General features: G+C 49.7%; 1 protein-coding gene across 1 annotated transcript in view; it reads left to right on the top strand.

Annotated features, from left to right (window-relative positions):
* KIF25 (kinesin family member 25) overlaps positions 1-3,973 on the top strand; it is a gene marked incomplete at both ends in the record, with an annotated part of 42,205 nt that extends 38,232 nt beyond the window's left edge. The window contains 3 exons of the mRNA XM_082305983.1: positions 109-306; positions 2,929-3,084; positions 3,816-3,973. Coding sequence (XP_082162109.1) covers positions 109-306; positions 2,929-3,084; positions 3,816-3,973 — 512 coding nt within the window. The remainder of the gene's footprint in view (positions 1-108; positions 307-2,928; positions 3,085-3,815) is intronic.
* Between the last annotated feature and the right edge of the window lie 15,777 nt (positions 3,974-19,750).

The raw sequence follows: 19,750 nt of genomic DNA, 5'->3' as shown, positions 1-19,750 counted from the left end.
GCCTAAACCAGCAGATACTGTACTTCCCCTTTTGATGCCCCATTTTTCCCCGTCTCAATTTCCAGTGTCAGTGAGAAGCTCCCCTTGTTTGTGTTTTCCATTAACCAGGTACTTCATGGGAAGAAGAACAAAACAGTCAGAGACTAAATAAAGAGGTTTCCTGCACCTTTCCACAAAAAATGAGAGACAATAAATCCACCTCTTCTTCCAGAGCCTCTTCACCAGCACAGCTTGAAGCTGCTGAGAAACTGAAGCAAGTCAAAACTAGATTGCAGCTGGTGGATCTGGCTGGTAGCGAGTGTGTCGGTAAGTGAACGTGTCTGCTGATGGGCATGGATCGCCTCCCAGATCTAGGTTACAATAGTTGCTTTTACCTCTTTATGTAGGGGTATCTGCTACCCTGCTTTCACACAGGGGGTGGTTTAAACCCACAGATCCTGACATAAACAAAATTTGTTGGCCTGACTGTTCCAGTTTTACATGGGTACAGTTTAACTGAAATTCTGACTGCATAAGCCTAAAGTAAGCCCAGGGCGGTTACCCATACCATAGGTATATTATTTGTTCAGACTGGTTTTATTAGTCCTGTTTTTCTACTTTGAAAATTAGCATGTCTTTGTGCAGAAATGTTTAAAGTGCATAAATTATTTAAATATTACAAATATCTGTAATAATTGATATCACCATGTGTGGGTTTTTCTGCCTTATTGTGGAAAAAATCTTGGAGGAAGTTAGTGTTGAAAAGATAATACTGTTTTCATTGTTTCTTCAAAGCATTTTCCTCCTCCCCCCTCCTGTATGCACACAATAATTTCAAAAACTTGATTATTTCCTAAAGGACAAGCTTTCTTACCAAGAAAAGCCATGCAGCCAAATGTACCATTCCAGAAATAATGTTTTGAAAACTGAACCAGTATTATGAAAGAGTCTTTTACTTTACTGCCAAGAATTCTTGCTGTTGCTCACTGTTAAACTTTTGTTCTACAGAGAAACCTAATATAATACGTTTTTTTTCTTCATTTGCTCTAATTGCTCGAAACTGTTTGGTAAACACGTAATTGAGCAACAGAGTGTGTGTTTGTTCCCTCAGTTCTACCAGGACAAACATGTACTTGGTTTGGGGCTCGGAGGGCCAGACGCTCCAGTGAAGCCCAGCAGAACTGTGCTCACTTACATCAGTGTCAGAGGTGGCCCAGCACATACAGCAGACTGACCTCTGCCATCAGCTGCACTGGTGGAGATTTGAAGATGCTGGATTTACTCTGATAAAAGTGAGGGCAGCTGTTAACTCGTAATTGTTTTAAAATGTGAACAAATCTAAGCGAGCAGCAGTAGCAGGCATCTCACACAATTTAAATGTAATCAGCACCCTGCCTTGTTCGCTCCACGGCCATCCTGCATCATTTACAGCATTTACTAAGTAAGTGGTCCCTTTTTAGCAAACTAGGTTTCAGTTTGAAAACTCGGCTAAATGCTTTGTGGAAGTTCATCTGACCAAATGTAGATACTCATGAGTTTAAACGTGTACCCCCTCACCTATTTGCAGTTTTCTGCTTTAGGGTGATAGCCATTGTCTCAGGAGCCCACCTTCGCTGGTCGTAAAAGAAGCCTGGGGATGGCTGTAGACACAGACCCCAGTAGTCTGAGAGGCATCCTATCTCAGAATATTGACACCCTGTGGCAGGGTCTTCCAAACTGTTTTGTTTTGTGCCTCTCTGCAAAGAGACTCTACCATTCCAGCCCCATCCTCTCCCACAGTCACATTTCTCCAGCCCTCACCGTCCAGACTTCTGGGGGTTTTTTTGTGTTTTGTTTTGTTTTGTTTTTTTTTTCTGTTGCTGTGCCTTTTCACACTTGCCTCTTGGACACCTCTCTTATTCTCCCAGTTGGGAAAATACTGGCCTAAAGGGAAAACAAGATCCCTAGCCTCTCTCTGTACAGCCTCTTTGTCTCTCTAGAGGTGGGAGAGAAGGCAGTGGAGGAAACTGTTAGCCGCGTCTGACCGTCCCACTACCAGTAGCTCTGCCTAGCATGGATCGTGTGCTCTGGGTAATGAGAACTGATTGCAGATGCAACTGTAGCTCATCCACTATCCTGAAGAAAGGTTGAATTTGAAGAATGTGATGCTAAATGATAACAGCAAGTTTCTCTTTCCCAAATGGCAGAGGTAAGGACTGGAAGAATTAATTACTCCTAACTGCACACTCATCCAGACCGATCACAAAGTTGAGCTTGCAGCACCTCTTGAACTTGGTGCAACTTGATTTGTAGACCAAACCTTTCCAGTGTTGCTCGAGGACAGCATAGCTACGTACCACCATGCTGGGTGGATGGTAGAAAGGCATCGATTTCCTTACAGCAAATCATACCACAAAGAACAGCCCCTTACAGACTTTGGTGAACATAAATCCCTCACACTTGTGGCTGCTGTAGAGTTTTGTTTCTGCGGCTTATGCCATCAGTGTCTCTCCTGTTCTTCCTGAGGGATACAGACAGGGCAGTTAACTATTAAAAAAATGGTGGAACACAACAGGCTTCTCTCCGGAGACACTGTGGACTGATGTTTTCAAAAGCAGCATTGTCTTGTCTGGTCTTATGGTGTTCCTACTTTCTCAGTTCCATAATACAAACGGAGCCAAGATGCGTTGTACAGCTGAAGAGATCAACTTTAACATGAGATACTTCAGACCATCTGCAGGCACTGAACCTTCGTTAACCTTCCTTCAAAGAGCAGAAGTACTGAACAATGTATTGGCAGTCTGGAGTAAAAAATCACTACATCTTGCTTTTGGCATGGAAGTCATGGTTCAGAATTTGTGTTCGAAAATGCTGCATCAAAAGTAGATGATACAGCAACAGAATTTTTCACAATTACAATTGACGCAGCTTTGCTTGGTCTTACCATTGCCTTTTTCTACACTGTACTAGGAATGTCTGGAGTGACGGGTGCAGCACTGAGAGAGACATCATTTATTAACCGCAGCTTGTCTGCCCTAGCAGATGTTCTTGGAGCAATAGCAGAACAGCGATCTCATGTGCCATACCGAAACAGCAAACTTACGCATCTGCTTCAGGACTCTGTAGGTGAGGGATTATTCTGACTTTTGTTTAACGGTATAGATTTCTTTTTCCAATCTTTCCCCTCCTTTGTTGTGTAAAACTAGAGGATGACCTTGTACTCCTCCCTTGTATGTGAGCCTCTATTCAAAGACTCTGGCTTTGGAGCAGTGCGAGTACACAGTGAGAGTTCTGAACTCCTCCTGGATTTAGCTAAACCTTGCTGTTTCCAAGGTTCAGTTGAGGAATACGCTTGGAATAATCACAACATTTCTAATAGGATCGTGTAAAGGGCAATAATTGCATTTCACTGGTGTTTCATGTCAGGTACAGTTTAAAAGTTAAGCTTCAATCTTTATTACTACAGGGTGTAGTCACATATTTATTTGTGCATTCCTTAACGTGGTGCCCTGTAGCAAAGACAAAGGAGGGAGACAGAACATATGCATGGTATTGTGCTACAACTCCTTTTTGTGTTTGGGTCACCTTCTCTTCTCTAGCTCTTCATCTATGCAGAAATAGTTTTAAAGAAAGTGTAATTCCTGCAGTAATGTCAGATTTGTATCATATTGTTAGATATAGACTTCTCTTGAAGGAGCTGTCTGTTTTCAACAGCCCTCTTCACGTACAGTCTTCTGCTTCATAAAAGCAATAGTAGCCTACGCTCGTTGTCGTGTAGATCAATACATTACCAGTGTATGTAACTCACTGAAAATAATGAGGTAAATAAGTATGTTTTGTCTTTTTCCTGCTTTTAGGAGGTGATGCTAAACTGTTGGTGATGCTGTGCATCTCTCCTGACCAGAAGTACTTAACAGAATCAATGCAGTCTCTGGGATTTGGAACTCGTGCTCGGCAAGTTCAGAGAGGACAAGTCAAGAAAAAAAATTTCCCAGTGCAGAGTAAAGCAAAATAAAACCTAAGACTCCTGTGGATTAAATATTATTAATGAGTTCCTCAGACTGAAATGTATATTGTTGTCTTAAAGCCATTCTTTTAGATATCAACTGCCAGATAAAATAAACAATCCTCAACATGGCATTAGTAAGCCATAAACCTGCTGATAATGTTCTTGCTCCAAAGATAATAGCAAGTATTGACAACAGCTACCAACTGTGGTGGAATGGCGTAGAAATAAATCAGGCTTTTTTAGGAAAGCTACTTCAAGACAGGGTTTTGGTGTTGTGTTTCCTTCGGACTAAGTCAGCAGAGCCCTGATTTAGGATGGCTTGCTTCTGAAAGGCCAAGGGTGCATCCTGTTTTCTCAGTAGAAGACAGGAGTCTACATATCATTCTGGTGCTTCAAAGCAGCAAGCGAAATACTTCCCCTCAGCTTGGATTAAAATGAGACAAGTCATCGTGGCTTGCTCTTCTGTCTAGCACTGATGGGGTCGTTCCTAACGCACTATCAACAGGTGGGACTGCAAAGGAACCCATCAGCTGTATTGAATGGAGTTCTGTTCTCTGCTTTTCTGTAGGAAATAACGGCACTAGTGAGATGGAGAAAAAGAAATAAGGCTATAACTGTTATCCCCCTGGAACGCAGCTTAGGAAGCAAATAAGGATTATACAACTTTTTGAAAACACACTCGGGTTAAAAGGTTGGAGCAATCCCAACTCTGCTGAGTTCACTAGGACTACAGCTTTGCCTGTTTGGGGTTTTTTTTTGGTCCATGAGTGCTGAAAGGCCCTGAACTACAGATCCTAATGGGACCTAACTTGTACAACTGTTTTAGTAGTAGTCTGGCCTGTTTTTTCACTTGCATTTCTGAAGCAAGTTAACCGCATCACAACCTTGAAGATGTGCCTGCACATTAGAAAGGGGTAACATCCATCCATCACATGAATAAAACACCAAAAAGCCAGCTTGTGATACGATGCTTGTCATCTTCAAGAGGCTTTTACCCTCTTACACCAACATTGAGACAACATCGTGCAGGGTTTGTGAACAAAGTTACACTGGGAAAAGTTTCAAGGAAATTTAAGCAATGTTAGAGATGAGAAGTGGTTCCGAGACGAGTAGCTGGGTTCAAATAACATCCGATGTGTTTTATGCACTGCGTTATTGCTCAGCAGAGGCCTCAGGATCCACTCTGAATTTTTACCTCCAGCAATCCCTCTGCCTCTAGACTGGGAGAGGTCATCGGTAGGTCACTGCTTAAATTGCAGTGGCCTGCCCAAAAGGCTGGAGTTTATAGCGCTCCAAGTCACTTAACCTTCACAAGCATAAATATTTATCCAGAGATTATATAGCATACTATTACTGGAATTTCACCCTTGAATATATAACAGCTGCTGTGTTGCATGCAGCGCTCTGGTGCTCAGAACATTAGCATCCAACTGGAGAGCTGTAATAATACTTGTTTTCCTAAATACTGTCACGAGGGTAAAAATGCCTTAACTTCACCCGATTTCAGCAGTAACAGATGGGTAGAAGAAGAATGTGGACACAGGACTTTACGAAGCCGAATGGTCACTAAAGCAATCTCGGGTGAGAAAGTGTCAGAGCAAGGAAAGTTAGCCTGCTAAATGAAACGCCGGAGCAGACGGCTGCAAGCTCCCCTTAGTCTCACGACAGCTAGGCTACTAAAGCAGCCCGGATCACAGCTCTAAAAGAGGTTAAGTGACAAGGGAGGGCGAGCTGATCCCACCAGCATCTTTAAGTAAGTTCGTTCCTCAAATATTTTTAAGGATTTGGCATTTCTTAAGTGTTACACAGAAATGTAACTTGTCACGAACTGCGCTTTCTTTTCTGGAGCTGCTCTTCAAAATTTGGCACTTATTTACAATCTGTGTGGCAGTGGAAGAGCAGCAATACTTATTGTTAAAGCTGAGAAATAAACACCTTAAATATCAGCAAATACTAAAAGTTTAGGTTTCTACATTAGCATTAACTCTGCCAAGTTGTGCATATGCAGCATTCCCTATTCCTATTTTCCTTGTCAGCGTAGCGTATCACTCGCTGTTTGACCCACACACTGAAGTGTACAGGATAGGCAGGGCAGCAACGTTAACGTTTTGCTCTAAGAACTTCCAGTTTTGGAATTTCCTGGGTTATAAAGACGCGACTGCTCAATCCCAGCATCAGATGTGATGCACTGAAGGAAAGAAGGGTAAAAGTTGTAAGGGTGAAATGGCTTTACTCCAGCATCTAAGCTGAACTGTCTTCTGCCCGAAGGTTCACTTGGACCTGCCAAAGGAGAGGCTGGGATCTTTAGACATGTAAGTAGTCCTGAGGAGCAAGGATGACAGCATGTGCAAGGCCCTGTACTTCTCTGCTGTAATTTTTTTTTTTTTTAGTTTTCAGATCTTTTATGCTTTGAAATAACAGCTATATTAGAAAAGCAGGTGTGACAGACATTCACAGAGCTTACTTCAAGGTTTCCTTTGTTGACTGAAACCTATCCTGATAAACCCATCCTCATCGTCTTGACACTGGAGAGGTGAAACATACATACCAACACTGCGAGAAATAAAATTATATTTGAAAGTGTTTTAATAAACGGAGACAGGATGTCATAAAAGCACCAGGATTTAAGAGAGCCCATGTAGTCTATTTGCTAATACAGCTTTGCTCTGTGGGAGGGCAGGGGCACAAGGAAACGAGAGTAAAAACTATATAAATCAGGAGACAATCCTTTCAGTGAAGCCCACAAGTACCTAACCCAGAGCTCAGCCGCTCTCTTGGTGCACTGAAGCAAGAGCACTGCCAGCCCCGCTCTACCCCTGCCGGCTCAGCCGGGTGACTGGGTCACTTTCGGAGGGAGCGCTGCTCAGTATAGGGGGTCCTCTCTCCTATCCATGATCAGCACGCCCTGGTGGCAGCCAACATGTTAACCTTTCACTGCTGGGCTCTCATTCTCCTCCCCGGGGCCACCACTTTCTCCTGTGAGAGTTCAGCCCGTCCTCAGCTATGTCGCACCTTCTGCCGTCCCCTGGCTCGCCGTAGGAAAGAGGCAGGCCTCCACACGGCGAGGCAAGGCACCACAGACCCCAGCTACCTGCTGGGCTGGCCTTCAGACACCCCTCTCAAATTTATTCTGCCTTCTTCCTTGCCCTGCAGATGAGCTGAGCAAACCATTTTAGCAACAGCAGCTAAGAGCCTCCACCACCTCCTCAAAAAGCCTACCCGTTATCGAAAACACAGCAAACACAAGATAATTTGGTCTTGTGAATGCTTGGGTATTCAGCATCCTGGCTTCGTGTCAAGTTGGCCAGGGAGTCAACGGGGTGAAGCCTGACCAGCGCAGCGGCTGCCTGGGAGGCCCAGGGGCCGGCATTCATGCCAACGTACCCCGAGCACCTCACACAAAAGTGGGAGCTGCTTCCACACTGCGAGCACCCCTCACCCCTGGCACCCTGCTCACACATCCCCCAACCCACGGGCCAAGCACCCTCCCAGAAAGCAGAAAATTTGGATCCGGTTCATAGACAAAGGACTTCAGCTCGCGTCTCTCCCCGCACAAGTGAATGCTCTGGCTTGTAGGACACCCAGCAGATCTGGAGATGGGGCAGGGAAAATGGGACCTGCCAGACCGATCCCCAAGTCCTAATAACAGCAAGTGCTCATCTACGGTAAAATACACAGATATGTGTACACATAGACCTACGCAAAGTAAGCAGGAGAAGCCTAGGCATACCTAGAATCAGACAATAGCCTTCAAGGTATAAGTCCAAAATTTGGCCCAAAAGTACAGATTGGTGCCCACATTTCCCTGCGGATTTATCATTACAGATGGAAGTTACCAACTCCAGTTGTTGGTTCCTGTTGCAGCCAAGGGAAAGGGATTAACAGGATGGATAGATCCACTCTCAGCAAGCGCCTCTGCCTCCCTAGTCTTGCGAGGGAATTCAGGCAAAGGGTTTAAAGCCCCAACTCTCAGTTTGCCACGGCCAGGGAAACTGATGGCGCAGGGACCTGGTTTTGAAGGACATACATACAATTGCTGTGGAGGTTTTTCACTTACTTTTTCAACCTTGATCCCTACCATACCTGCCCAGCTCCAACATTAAGCTCTGCAGCGCTGGCCCAACACGCCTTCTTTCAGCCTTTGCAAGTCTGTCCCCAGTGCACTTGCAGCACCCGGCTTTCCGTACGGGGGAAGGCAGCGTGCGACGGGGCAGAGGAGAGCATACAGCACAGGAGCTGCTCCCCATCAGTTCCCCATGAGGATGTTTGTTTCAGCGCCCACAGGGAACACCTCCACGCAGGGCAGCTTACCACGCCCCGAGAGCTGCCCCACGCCGAGCACGTGGCCGGCGCACTGGAACTTCACGCTGCGGTTCGTAGCAGTCTGCACCCTCCGCAGGCCAGCCGTTCGTCTTCCTCACCACCCAGGAGTACTCTTATCAGCAGAGCCCAAGGAAGCGACGTGATCCACAATTACTTAACAGTGCTGCATTTCATCATGGGGTTAAAAAAAAGCAGTAATTAAACCAGCCAGTGCCTTTGGCCCATTCTTAAACAAAACCTTGACCTATGCTGACGTTTGAAAATTATATATTTAATTTCCACATGTGGCTTCATACCTTGGAAGCAGCCACACCACAAAAAGAGGCTGCTCTTGGTTTTGGCTAGGAAAACCATAATTAGCATTGGAAGGTTCACAAAAATGTTTAATTTGTTATTAAATTGCCAATTCCATTTTATGAAGCACTTTTCCAAACCTCTGCAGAATGCGAGGCACAGGCAGAACGAAGCGGTTATTGGAAAAGGCTTTCAGCTCCTGCTGTGGAGAAGCAGTTGCAAGCTGATGGGCTTGCAAGCCCCTTCCAAGCAGAGGAAGGGGCAGCAGCGTCTGCTCGCGGAGGAGCAGGCCGGCCCAGAGCGCAGGGACACCAAAGGTACCGCGGCCTTTCACAAAACCAACTTGGCATTTGAGCAATGACATTAACCATAGCCCTAGCCCAACAAAAATGCAAGCCACATACCATACAAAGGAGGGCACAGGGTGATCTAATTGAAGGGCACGAGTGAGGGGAAACATTGCCCACAATTCTTTTTGTCTTTTCTTGCATCCATTTTTATCAAACCAGGTTTTATCAAACCATGCATCTAGCAATTCATTTGCCCTTTTAATTTCATTTATATAAAGAGAAACAAAAAAAAAAAAATCTAAAAATTTCTAAAAAAAATAAAATCTGAGCCTTCTTAAAGTCATGCAAGTGTCTCCTGGGAGGCTGAGGGAGCGGACAGCTGCATTTGGTTTTGTTTATTTGAATTCATCTTTAATAAGCGGAAAGGTGCCCATGGTCTTGACTAAGGTTGGCAACGCATCCAAACAATAACCATCCCAAAGCTGTGCCGAAGTATTTTTTGGTGACATTTAGAAGTACGCATTTCACAGCATGCCCCAGGGGCAGGGAGAGCTGATGCAGCGAACCGATGGGCCGCTGCAGCACTTGAAAGGTTTCAGCTTGCGCCTGGCAATAGACGGGTGCCAGGGACCGAGGCCCATGGCTGTGAAGGCAATGCGAGTGCTGTTCGGTTCGGGTGCAACCCACAGCCTCCCCGACGGCGCTGGCACACGGCGGGAACCGCTGCACAGAGAGGACTGAAGCCACTGGGCAACGCATCTTTGTGCTCTGCTGTACATCCCTCTCTGAGCTCTTGGGCTGCGAGAACATTTTCAACAGATGATTTTGTCCACCCCCTTACTTCATGACAACACCTCCCCTCCGCCTGTGTTTTCACCTAAGATCTCAGATAAAAAAAGAAAGATATGATCCCTCTTCCCCATACCCAAGAGTTTGAGACTGATCAGACAAAGCATTTGGAAGAGGAGACCAACCTCAATATTTCAATGACATGATGCAATACTCCAAATTCACCTCCTGTCTGTTCAGTACATGACATGTCTCTCATGACTTGGAGACCAGTCTCAGAAAACCCGCTAAAATGCTTAAATGATCAAGTGACCAGACACATTCAGATGTCAATACTAGCAGTTCAAACACCACGGCCTAAATTCAGCAACAAAAGATGATAATTGCAGTGCTCCAAGTATTTAGCATCAGCTTTGATAGAAACAATATGGGGAAAAAAAAATCCATAGTTATCAAACTCCAGGAACATGAGATTTGCACGTCTTATCCACAGACCTGCAGGCTTACAGTTGCACCTCTGCTCATGTCCCTGGGGATCCCCAGTTAAGCTGAGTTACTGCCCCACTCTTCTTCCAGCTCCTCCAGCTTCATGCTTGCAAGTATCTATCTCCTCCAACACGTGTCCTCTCTTGCCCTTTTTCTGTTACATGAAATTACTACCCTAGCTGGGATGAGTCACTGCCCAGCAGTTCACTTAAAGGCAAGCAATAGGAGTGGTTTTCCCTCTCATTTTCCTCTGGACTTTACTAATCAGTTCCTTCCCTCTTCTAAACAAAAATAAAACCAAAACAACAAAAAAACCCCACCCCACTACTATAAAAAGCTTTGGAAGCCACACCAGGAGCTTTGAAGATCCAAGAGACAGAAGATGATACTCCCCCACTTCAGACGTGTGGGTTTTTAGCAGCCTGAGCCTCCTCCACCTCTTTCTGAGCACGCACGCAGGCACACAGACTCTGCCCACTACACGTTCTGAGCTGGCATTTGGAATAACACAAGCTCCAGGTTAAACTCACAACCAGCTTCAGAAATGCGAGCATTTTGCAGGGCAGCTGATGCATTAGCAAGCCGTCCCTCTCTGCGCTTTAGCCGCAGGCCTCCGATGCTTCCAGCCCTGCGTGCTTTGGCCAGGCAGCGCCGACGTTCCCGACACAATGTGCGTTACACCTGCTCTGATGAGTTTCATCTCTGTTTGAGATCCAGGCATCCGCACTCCTTTTCTCCCGACCCATTTCCCAAGCCCTCCCTGGGGCAGGTAGCTCCGCGTGGATGGATGCACCCACTCATCCACACGCCAATTAGTAAGGAGCTGGAGGAGCAGCCCCTGCCGCTCCGGCGGGGTCTGCTGCCCAGGCTGAACCCACAGAGAACGGCCAGCCGGTGCTTAACGTGCCGATGCTCTTAGTGCTTCGCAATGCGACTGAGCTTAGGCAGCCAGATCTGACAAGTTGTCTCCTGGCGTCCGGCTTGTGGGACGCACCTCCCAACAGAGACGGGACAAAGTTCGCAAGAGGCTATGCAACATTGCAGCATCCAAACAGGGACACCTCACGGAGATGGCACAAGGCACAATCCAGAGGGACTACAAACTGGGTGTTGGGAAGGTACCAGGCAGTGCAAAAGCCACTGCCCAGGCTACCTCCAGGGGCCACAAAGGGCATTGTGTCTCTGGACATCCCCCACTGATGCTGTCTTACGGAGAGACACGTGTCCCATCTGCTGCCCTCCCAGTCTCCATCCAGAAGAAAGGCTTTATAATGCCTTTTTGTGGAAAGCTGTTGTAGATGCGCTGTGGACATATACCAGCTGGAAATTACAGCAGTATCTTTTGCTACTCTTCGCTACCTAATGCCATGTGAGCAGAGAAACACCTCTTGGTAGCAAGCCCCTTAGATCAGCCAAGACACTACAGTGACGTACCTGTTGCGCTCTTTACCTCCCCTTGGCTCATGAAGACTCTGAAACTGCCCATGCCAGCTACCAGACCAGCAGCTGTGATGTGGGGAACATGCAACAGGCAATGCAAAGGGAGGAAAAAGAGGTCCGTAGTCAGATCTGAGCCTGACTTCTGCTTCCTTACCAGAATCTGGTTTACCTGCTAAATTTAGCATAGCATTTGCAACAGCAAGAGGCAGGATGAGGCCGTGACGCCTGAACACAAGAAGCTGTACCTGCATGTTCACCAGCATCATCTCCATGTGAACAAGGAGAGAAGACTTATGACGGACACACTGATGTAGACACTGCATGACTGCAGGCAACTCGCAACAGCCACTTTCAGGACATGGGATGCAAGCAAGAGGCCTACAGTTTTTCAGCATGAACACGTTTGTGTTAACCCCTTCCACCTCAGTCCCATAAATCCTGGCACATCAAAACATCACCACCTTTGCAATCCCAGCTGCAAGTCATGAGCTCTACTCTAAGGTATACAGAGAAAAGGCACAAGAATTGATGAATAATGAAAATGTAAAAATGGGCAGTTGCATGGGGACACGGGGCAGAGGAAGAGAGGCGAGCTACCTGCAGTCACTGTGCAGGTCCTGGGAGGGCTCCTGCTGGTAAGGATAGAGCAGATCCTGAAATCCTGGTAGAAAACCTTCTCTGGTCAAGTTATATAGCAGGGAAATGCAACACCTGGGGAAGGTGGGCACGCAACTACTGCCTGCTGCCTCTCATGTCACCAGGACCGCATCCCGTCCGGTTGTGGAGCTTGCGTGAGCTTAGACGTAGCTACTGGCTTTACCTCTGGCCAAATTCAGGCCAAGAGAGCAGCCATCTTCTCCACGCTCATACTTCTAGGAGGCATCCACCTCTTCTTGGTGGAGATGAGCACTCTTGCTGCATCTCTCCCGAAGGGAGCCGTGCCCTGCCACGGGACGGTGCGGTGGTCCCTCTGCAGAGCAGACCACGCCAAGCCCGAGGAAAGCGAGGTGCCGCTGGGGACACCTCTGCCCATGCGCAGGCAGGTCTGGCGCTGCACAAGGCAGCACCAAACTGCCTTCAGCCAGGATGCCTTTTTGGAGACCCCAACCAAGCACTCGGGATACCAACATAGCTCATGGTGACCCCTGAAATGCCGGCTTCCCGGGCAGGATGAGGTGCTCATGCAGGTCCGCATGTTATCTGGGGGTACACAGCTGGTTCCAGCACACAATTAAATTACACACAGCCAGGGACCACAGCCCAGCACCCACACATAAGAGCTGCTCCACAACAGCCGAGAGGGTCCTGCACCACCAGCGCTTATAACTCCTACAACGAACAACATTTGGGCAAGACCAAGGAGCAAGCAAGCCCTACCCCACCACCCCAGCAGGGCTCTCCTTACTTCTCTCCTGGGCAGCTCATCCACAGGGCGACAACACTAGAGCCTGCTGGCGACTGTTCTCCCAGAAAGTCTGCAGAGACCTTCCCCTTTCCCCGCCTCTTCTCCTGAGAAGGGAGCTGATTTCCTGTGCTTTGATTGCCCTCCTCTGTAGCACCCTCCACCTGGACCTGCTACCAGCTGCAGCAAGGTCAACACCTGAGCTGCTGGGAAAACTTTCTGGCCCCTGCTCGTGGCCAGAGGAGAGCAGCTTGGGGACATCAGAAGCCACCTCATGCTCCTCCACGCCTAGGATGTCACCGCTGAAACAGCCATCCCTGCTGTCACCGTGCCTTGTGGGGCTCTGTGTTTTATCCATGCATCCTCTACATGGGGAGAAATCGTACTTGGAGCTTCGCAGGCACCTGCCTGCAGTTAGAGAGAGGCAGCTCTGAGCCTGCAGGACAGCGTCCATGAAGCGGGGCCAGAGCGGTGGTAGCAGCAGTCTGGGGCAGCAGCTTTGGGGAGTCTCCAAAGCTTGTTAACCTTAAAGGTGCTGGGTTGTCTGAAAGCTCAGCTGATGCTCTGGCAACGTCCTTGGGAAAGACAGCCTTCAAGAGCTCCTACCCTGCTCCATTTATCCTGAAAACAGGATAAAATCAGCATCACAGCTGTAGGGCTCTCCCTTAGCATGCTAGCCCTATACTTTTCAGCAGTAATTCTGCTTTGCATCTCAAAGTGGTTTGTGCTGAAGCAGATTGGAAAGCAATGGTTTGTAACCTCTCGATTATTTGCAGTGCAAATGTCAAGCAAAATTGTACCCAGCTGCTCCCACAGCAAACCCTGCTGCTCATCCCCTGCTGCAGGACGTGGCTAGCTGAATGCCAGCACTGGCAGCCAGGCTGGGCTGGGACTGGCCGGGGGCACGGCCACTCCAGAGGAAGGCCCTCTGTCCGCACCCCCGGCCTCAAGGTATTTCCTAAGTGTGAGTTTGGATCTAGAGGTTCAAAAACACACCCGTACTTGGGGCTCTCCTTATTGCCCTTCTGGTATGGGCCCTTTGAGTGGTCCTATTGCCAAATCTTCCCCTCAGCCAGGTATGCTGGGAAGGATTCCTCGTTTTTCTTATTACAAGCTGTGAGCCTTATGCAAAAGCATGACTCAGGGAGTGGGGGCTTTAAACAGAAATAGTAGTGTACTGCAACACCTGTGAGAAATGTGGTCAAAGCTGGCGATGCTAATATTGTCCACCTGGCCCCAGGTGCCTCACCTGCCTTAATGTGCCCACTCCAGTAACTGGCATGTCTTTCTTGGCCATACCAAGAACGGAAGCTCCCAAAAACGCATCTCGTAACCCATCAGCACTTTAACGGAGGGATTATGGGAGCCCTCTGTTCATGCCTGACTGGAAGGACCATGGGCAGAAAGTCTGCATTAGCCACAGAAAGATCATATGGGCAGAAAACCCTCCCTGATCCCAGCAGCAGCTACGTGTGCCGGGAAGAGGACGGGGGCATTGCCGGTGTTGCTGGTCCTGCAAACGCAGAGAGATCAGCATCCACTTCAGCAGATGCTACAGACAAAAGCCAGGCCAGCTGCCCAGGCTTCCTCCATACACACAGAGCCATTTAACCCTAAATATAGGAACGCAGCCCACAGGCCAGACAAGAAAGATTTCAATACCACTGCCAGGAACAACAACAAGCTGCACCACAGACTTTATTTCCAGCGGTGGGTAAGTGCGGACGCCCCAGAAGAGGGCAAAAAGCCTCCTCACTCTCATACCCCGAAGTTAGGCATCAAGGAGAGAAAAGTACCTGGCTTCCTACAGCGCTTGTTTTTGCTCAGGGATCTCCATCCCAATAGCCAGAGCTCTTCTGAATGCACTTGGGTCTGAGACGGCATGGAGGGGAGGGTAACCCCAAAGCCTGCAGCCAGCAGAAGAGCGGGGAGGAGCTGCCTCAGTGCAGCCCTCCCAGTCTGAACCCCCTTGGTTAGAGAGCGAGCCGCATTTCAAAGCTTCATTTTCTGAGAGGGTGTGGGAATTGGTCAGTGTTGCCATGATCATCAAACAACTCAGGCTATTTGTCAGCTGGCCATAGTAAAGAGGCTGAGTACTTTGCTGTCACTAAAGTATTCAGCAGTATTTTCCATGTGGTGGGTTGAGACTTAAGGCTTCTAGCACATGCCATATCCAATTATCTCATTGCATATTGGGAACAGCAGTGTCTGGAGAAAGAAAAATAAAGATTGGTATAAATGTATTTATGAGATTTAAAATAAAAATGTGAGGCTGATATTGCCAGCAAGAAAAATAAAGCAGAATTTTAAAATACCACAGCTATGCTCTTCAATAGCCCATATTCAGCCACCCCTGCAGCCTACCAGAAAGGATAAATATGATTTTTGCTCATTACATCTCTGCGGTAGAACAACGGACTTCCAACGCAAGGGGTGCTATCTGCATCCTACTCTCTTAAACACAATCTCTTCCTTCCAGAGCCAAGTTCAGGGTCCAGAAGGACAGACGCAGCTGGTACCTGGCTGACCAGCAGAGTGAAAATGCAGCATGGCCACGGGCTGGAGCATGTCCCCAGAAAAAGAGCTGCAGGGACACAATACGTGCCAGCAAAGGAGGGGTGGGAACTACTTTGTGGTAGGTTTACTTTATAAAGTGTTGTTGAGATGCTACCCAAGGGCGTCAGGGAGGTGGAGCTGGTCTGTGAGACGCAGCAACAGGCAAGTGATTGCAACAGTGTGCAAATGTCATTAAAAATTCAGTATGGAATTAAAAATTCAGTCTGCGTGATCTCCTGGGTGCGGCTGGGGAGGCGCCCAGGGGCGCTGCTCCGATGCCTGCAGAGGCTCTGTGGGCAGGGTTCTCGTCCCGAGAGGAGGCGGCTTGGTGATGAGAGAAAAACTGCTTCACTGAGTGGTACCCAAGGCCTGTCAACACCCGTCCGGTCTCCAGCGGTGATGCCCCGTGCATGGTACTGAAGGAAACTACAGGCACCGAGCAGGCACGGCAGACACACAGCCGCCCTGCCTCAACTACCGCCGCTCGGATTCCAGCCGTCCCTGCCTCTGGGACTTTCCGCCCCAGGGGCAGATTGCACTGAATGGGTTCATCTTTCATAACGCGACTTCTTGTCGGGTTCTTTTGACCTCGAATCAGCATTTCCCACCTAGAGCATCCCATGCCAAGGACTCCCAGAAGCTAAGAAGGAGCAGCTTTGTACCCAGCGTAGCCTGGGCACACGGCCCTCGGCGCGGGATCTGGACGCGCTGCCCTCGGGCCCGAGAGATGCTGCCCCGGCGGCCTGGGACCACTCAATCCTTTTTGCGCGGGGTTCAGCGAGCGCCTGATGGCCACTGCCGTCCTCGGGCCCTGCTCGCCCAGCTACCGAGGTCCCGGCGGTTTGGCCCGCCTGGGCTTTCCCGCCTCCTCCCGCTTTACAGCCGGCCGTGCCCGGGGGCAGCGGGCAGGTCGGCCTCCGGCAATGCGCTGACAGAAGCCGCCCGAGCTGTCTGCTCCGCGCCACATGGCCCCCCCGCGGCAGCTCCGCCTGAGGCCGCTCGGCCCAGCCGGCACCGGCGGCGGGAGGGGGCGGCCGCCAGCACCCGGCCCCGGCCCCGGCCCCGGCCCCGGCCCCGGCCCCGGCCCCGGCCCCGGCCCCGGCCCCCCCGCAGCGCCGGCGGGAGCCGCCCCGGCCGTGGGGCAGCGGCTGCCGCGCTCCTCGGGCGCCGCCCCGCGGCCCGGCCCTGCCGCCGCACGGCCCGGGCCAGGCCGCGGCTCCGCGCCGGGAGCGGGGCGTCGCCCCGGGCGCTTCCCTCCGCCTCCCGCCCCACACGGGCCCCTCGGCCCCCTGCGGGAAGGGGGCGAGCGGCCCCACGCGTGGCCCAAAGGCTCGGGGCCCCGTTGTTAATATAGGGGAGAGAGACGGTGGCGGCCGGGAGCACCAGCGGGCGGGGTGGGCAGGCCGGGGCCAGGCTCCCCCTCGGCCGTTCCCAGCCGCGCCCAGGCTTCGCCGGCAGCAGCGCCGCGGGCACCTTGCTGTGCCCCGGGTCCCCCCGCCGCCGCCCGGGGCCCGGGAGCAGCCTGGAGGGGACGCGTTCGTTCCCTTCCTCCTCCCCGCCCCGCTGGGGGCCCCCCGGAGAGGCGGGAGGGGACGGGCCTGGCCGGGGGCACGGCCGCCTGGGCAGGCACCCGCAGCAGGGGCAGGCTCCGCGGCGGGGTCTCCCAGGTATGGGTGCGGGCAGGGCCGGGGACAAGCAGAGCTGCCAGGAGAAGCCGGGGGAGCCTGGCCAGGAGACACCGTGCCCACACAGGGGAAGCACCGTTGCTGGCGGGCAAGGAGCCACAGCAGGGAGCTCGCCCACCGGTGTGAGTCTTTACAACCAGTTCTTGCTCAAAAGTGTTCAGGCTCTTAAAACACCGTGTCTGCCGTCAGCGTCTCAGACCTCGCTGCCAAGAACTCCACCGAGGAACCGATCTCGCTTCGCCCCAAATACCTGAGGTGTTTTAAAACGCCCCTTCCCCGTCAGCTTTAGCTCACACCTTCAGACCTTACCTCCGTGCGGCTCCCGCAGTTGGCACGCCCCAGCGCTGACATCTCCCCCATCCCACGCCGCACCACCTTCATGAACCCACACAGGATTCGCGGGTACCGCGAGAAGCCCAGTCTTCAGAGACAGACTCATCCCGTACATTCTGGTCAGCAGCAGGGCACCCTAGCAGGCACGGTGCTATTACTTGCCAAGCAAAGAGAAGTGACAAAGTCCTTCAGATAGATGACTTAATATTTGCCTATTATTTAATTTACCTCCATAGAAAGCTCCATCTGCAACCAAACCACCTCCTTCCAGCATCCCCAAACCAAAGCTGGATGAGTCTCTGAAGTCCTTGAAAATTTATATATGGGAATCACAGCAGGTACTGGACAGAAATGTGAAGTACCAGATGGGAAATCATAAGAATAGGGGCAACACTACAATATCAAAGTACATAATAAAAAAATATTTTTTTTTTTGAACACTAGCTTTAGTGGTCCATAACATATCCAGAGAAAAGGGGGAAAAAAAAAAAATTACAGGGGAACCCTAGTCAGCAAGGTTCACTGAGAAGAGATGTGAATAGTTACACTACGGTACTCCTTCATAGATTTATGTCCCAAGAAAAGCAGAACTTTCCTTTATCCGTGCCAGACACCAGGCCAGCAGGTTAGGTGACGTACGGCAGAGCACTTTGCATCAGGTGGGCCGGCGTGCCCGTCCTCGGATGCAGCCCCCGGCAGCATGCTGACAGGATTTCTCTACGCCCCTGGGAGTTCGCACGCTCGGTTTTCTTGACTAACCACCGCGAGCAGCCTAACTTGTCCCTTCAGTTAGACTCAGGTCCCATTAGTGTTCTCGCTGGCTCCAACCTGCTCGACTGGGTCCTCAGGGCCTGACAGAGGCCCCTTTGGCAACGTGCTCCTGAGAGTGGCAGGGAAGAAAAGGCTGCAGTGCCATCACAAGCCAAGCTCACATGGGTTACAGTCTGGCAGCAAATTCATTTCTACAACCTATCTCAAATGGAAGATGCCACTGACACGCACCTCTTGGAGGAAAAAAAAAAATTATACACAATTACCTTTTTCTAGCCGTACTTTATTGCAGGTGTACATATAGTTATTTATATTTTATTTTAAACAAGAAATTCCTTTCATGGAAAGGAGAAACTTTTACCATTAAAATAGAGCGATTATACCATGAGTATTTTACAAATATGTACAAATATCGGCAGCTAGTTTCTAACATCAGCTGATAAATGCTTACACGGTACCCTCTACCAAACTAATCAAAACCAAAAGTAATAAAAGACCTTCTAAATCTGAAGACAAACAAAAAATAAGTCTATTACTAACAGAAACAGTTTTTTCATATGAATACGAAAACTTGCATAATAGATATTCACAGTGCTTGTAAGATATTAATGCATTCTCAGTCTACACACAAAAGTGTCCAGTCTCCCCTTCATACGCCTATGTAACTTCGAGTACAGGAGGGAGCTGCGCAGACCACCGAGAGAAGACTGCCAGACCTGGGGAGTTTGCCTTCCCCACCCGCCAGGAATAAATACAAGAAACCCCCATGTACGTACAAGGCAAAGGATGCTCACGCAAGAGCCAATTACACTGTTTTTCAGGCACTGGTGTATTTTTTAAGCCAGCAACAGCAGGATTACAGCATTTCACCAATTCCACTGAATGCAAAAAGAAAATAGCAAGCCGCTTGGTGGCAATAGACACTGAGGTGGTTAGGCTGGAGCAGGTATGAATGTGATCGTCTTTGAGACAAGCGTGCACGGATGTGAGCACATGGCGCACACGTGTGTTTTGTGACACTTTTCCAAACAACTATACCCTCTGAATTTTGAGCTTTTCTCCTGTTAACACCCATTGCCAGAACCAGGAGTAACCGTCCACCTGCACGCGTGGGAGAGCGACAGTTTAGCAGGGCTGTCACTCCAGACCCCACCACCTTTTCCACAGACAGACGGGCACCACCGCAGTAAGAGCCGTCCCTCCAGCTCCACGGCAGCTGCAAGAACAAGGCTGCTCCCGGCAGCACGGCCGCTGGCCTCCTGGATCCTGGCCATGCCCCTCTCCCACAGCTTACGGCCAAACAGGCCCCAGGTAACAGGGAGCGACCGACACCGGGAGGCTTGACTGAACTGTTCAGGAGCAGCCAGATGTCCTTTACCCATTTAGGAGAGTTTATTTTGGATGCAGTAAACAT

Source organism: Platalea leucorodia, assembly GCF_965183815.1.
Source record: "Platalea leucorodia genome assembly, chromosome: 3".
Classification (NCBI taxonomy): Eukaryota; Metazoa; Chordata; class Aves; order Pelecaniformes; family Threskiornithidae; genus Platalea; species Platalea leucorodia.
The sequence above is the reverse complement of the archived record's forward strand: the minus strand, read 5'-3'. Positions and strand labels throughout refer to the sequence as shown.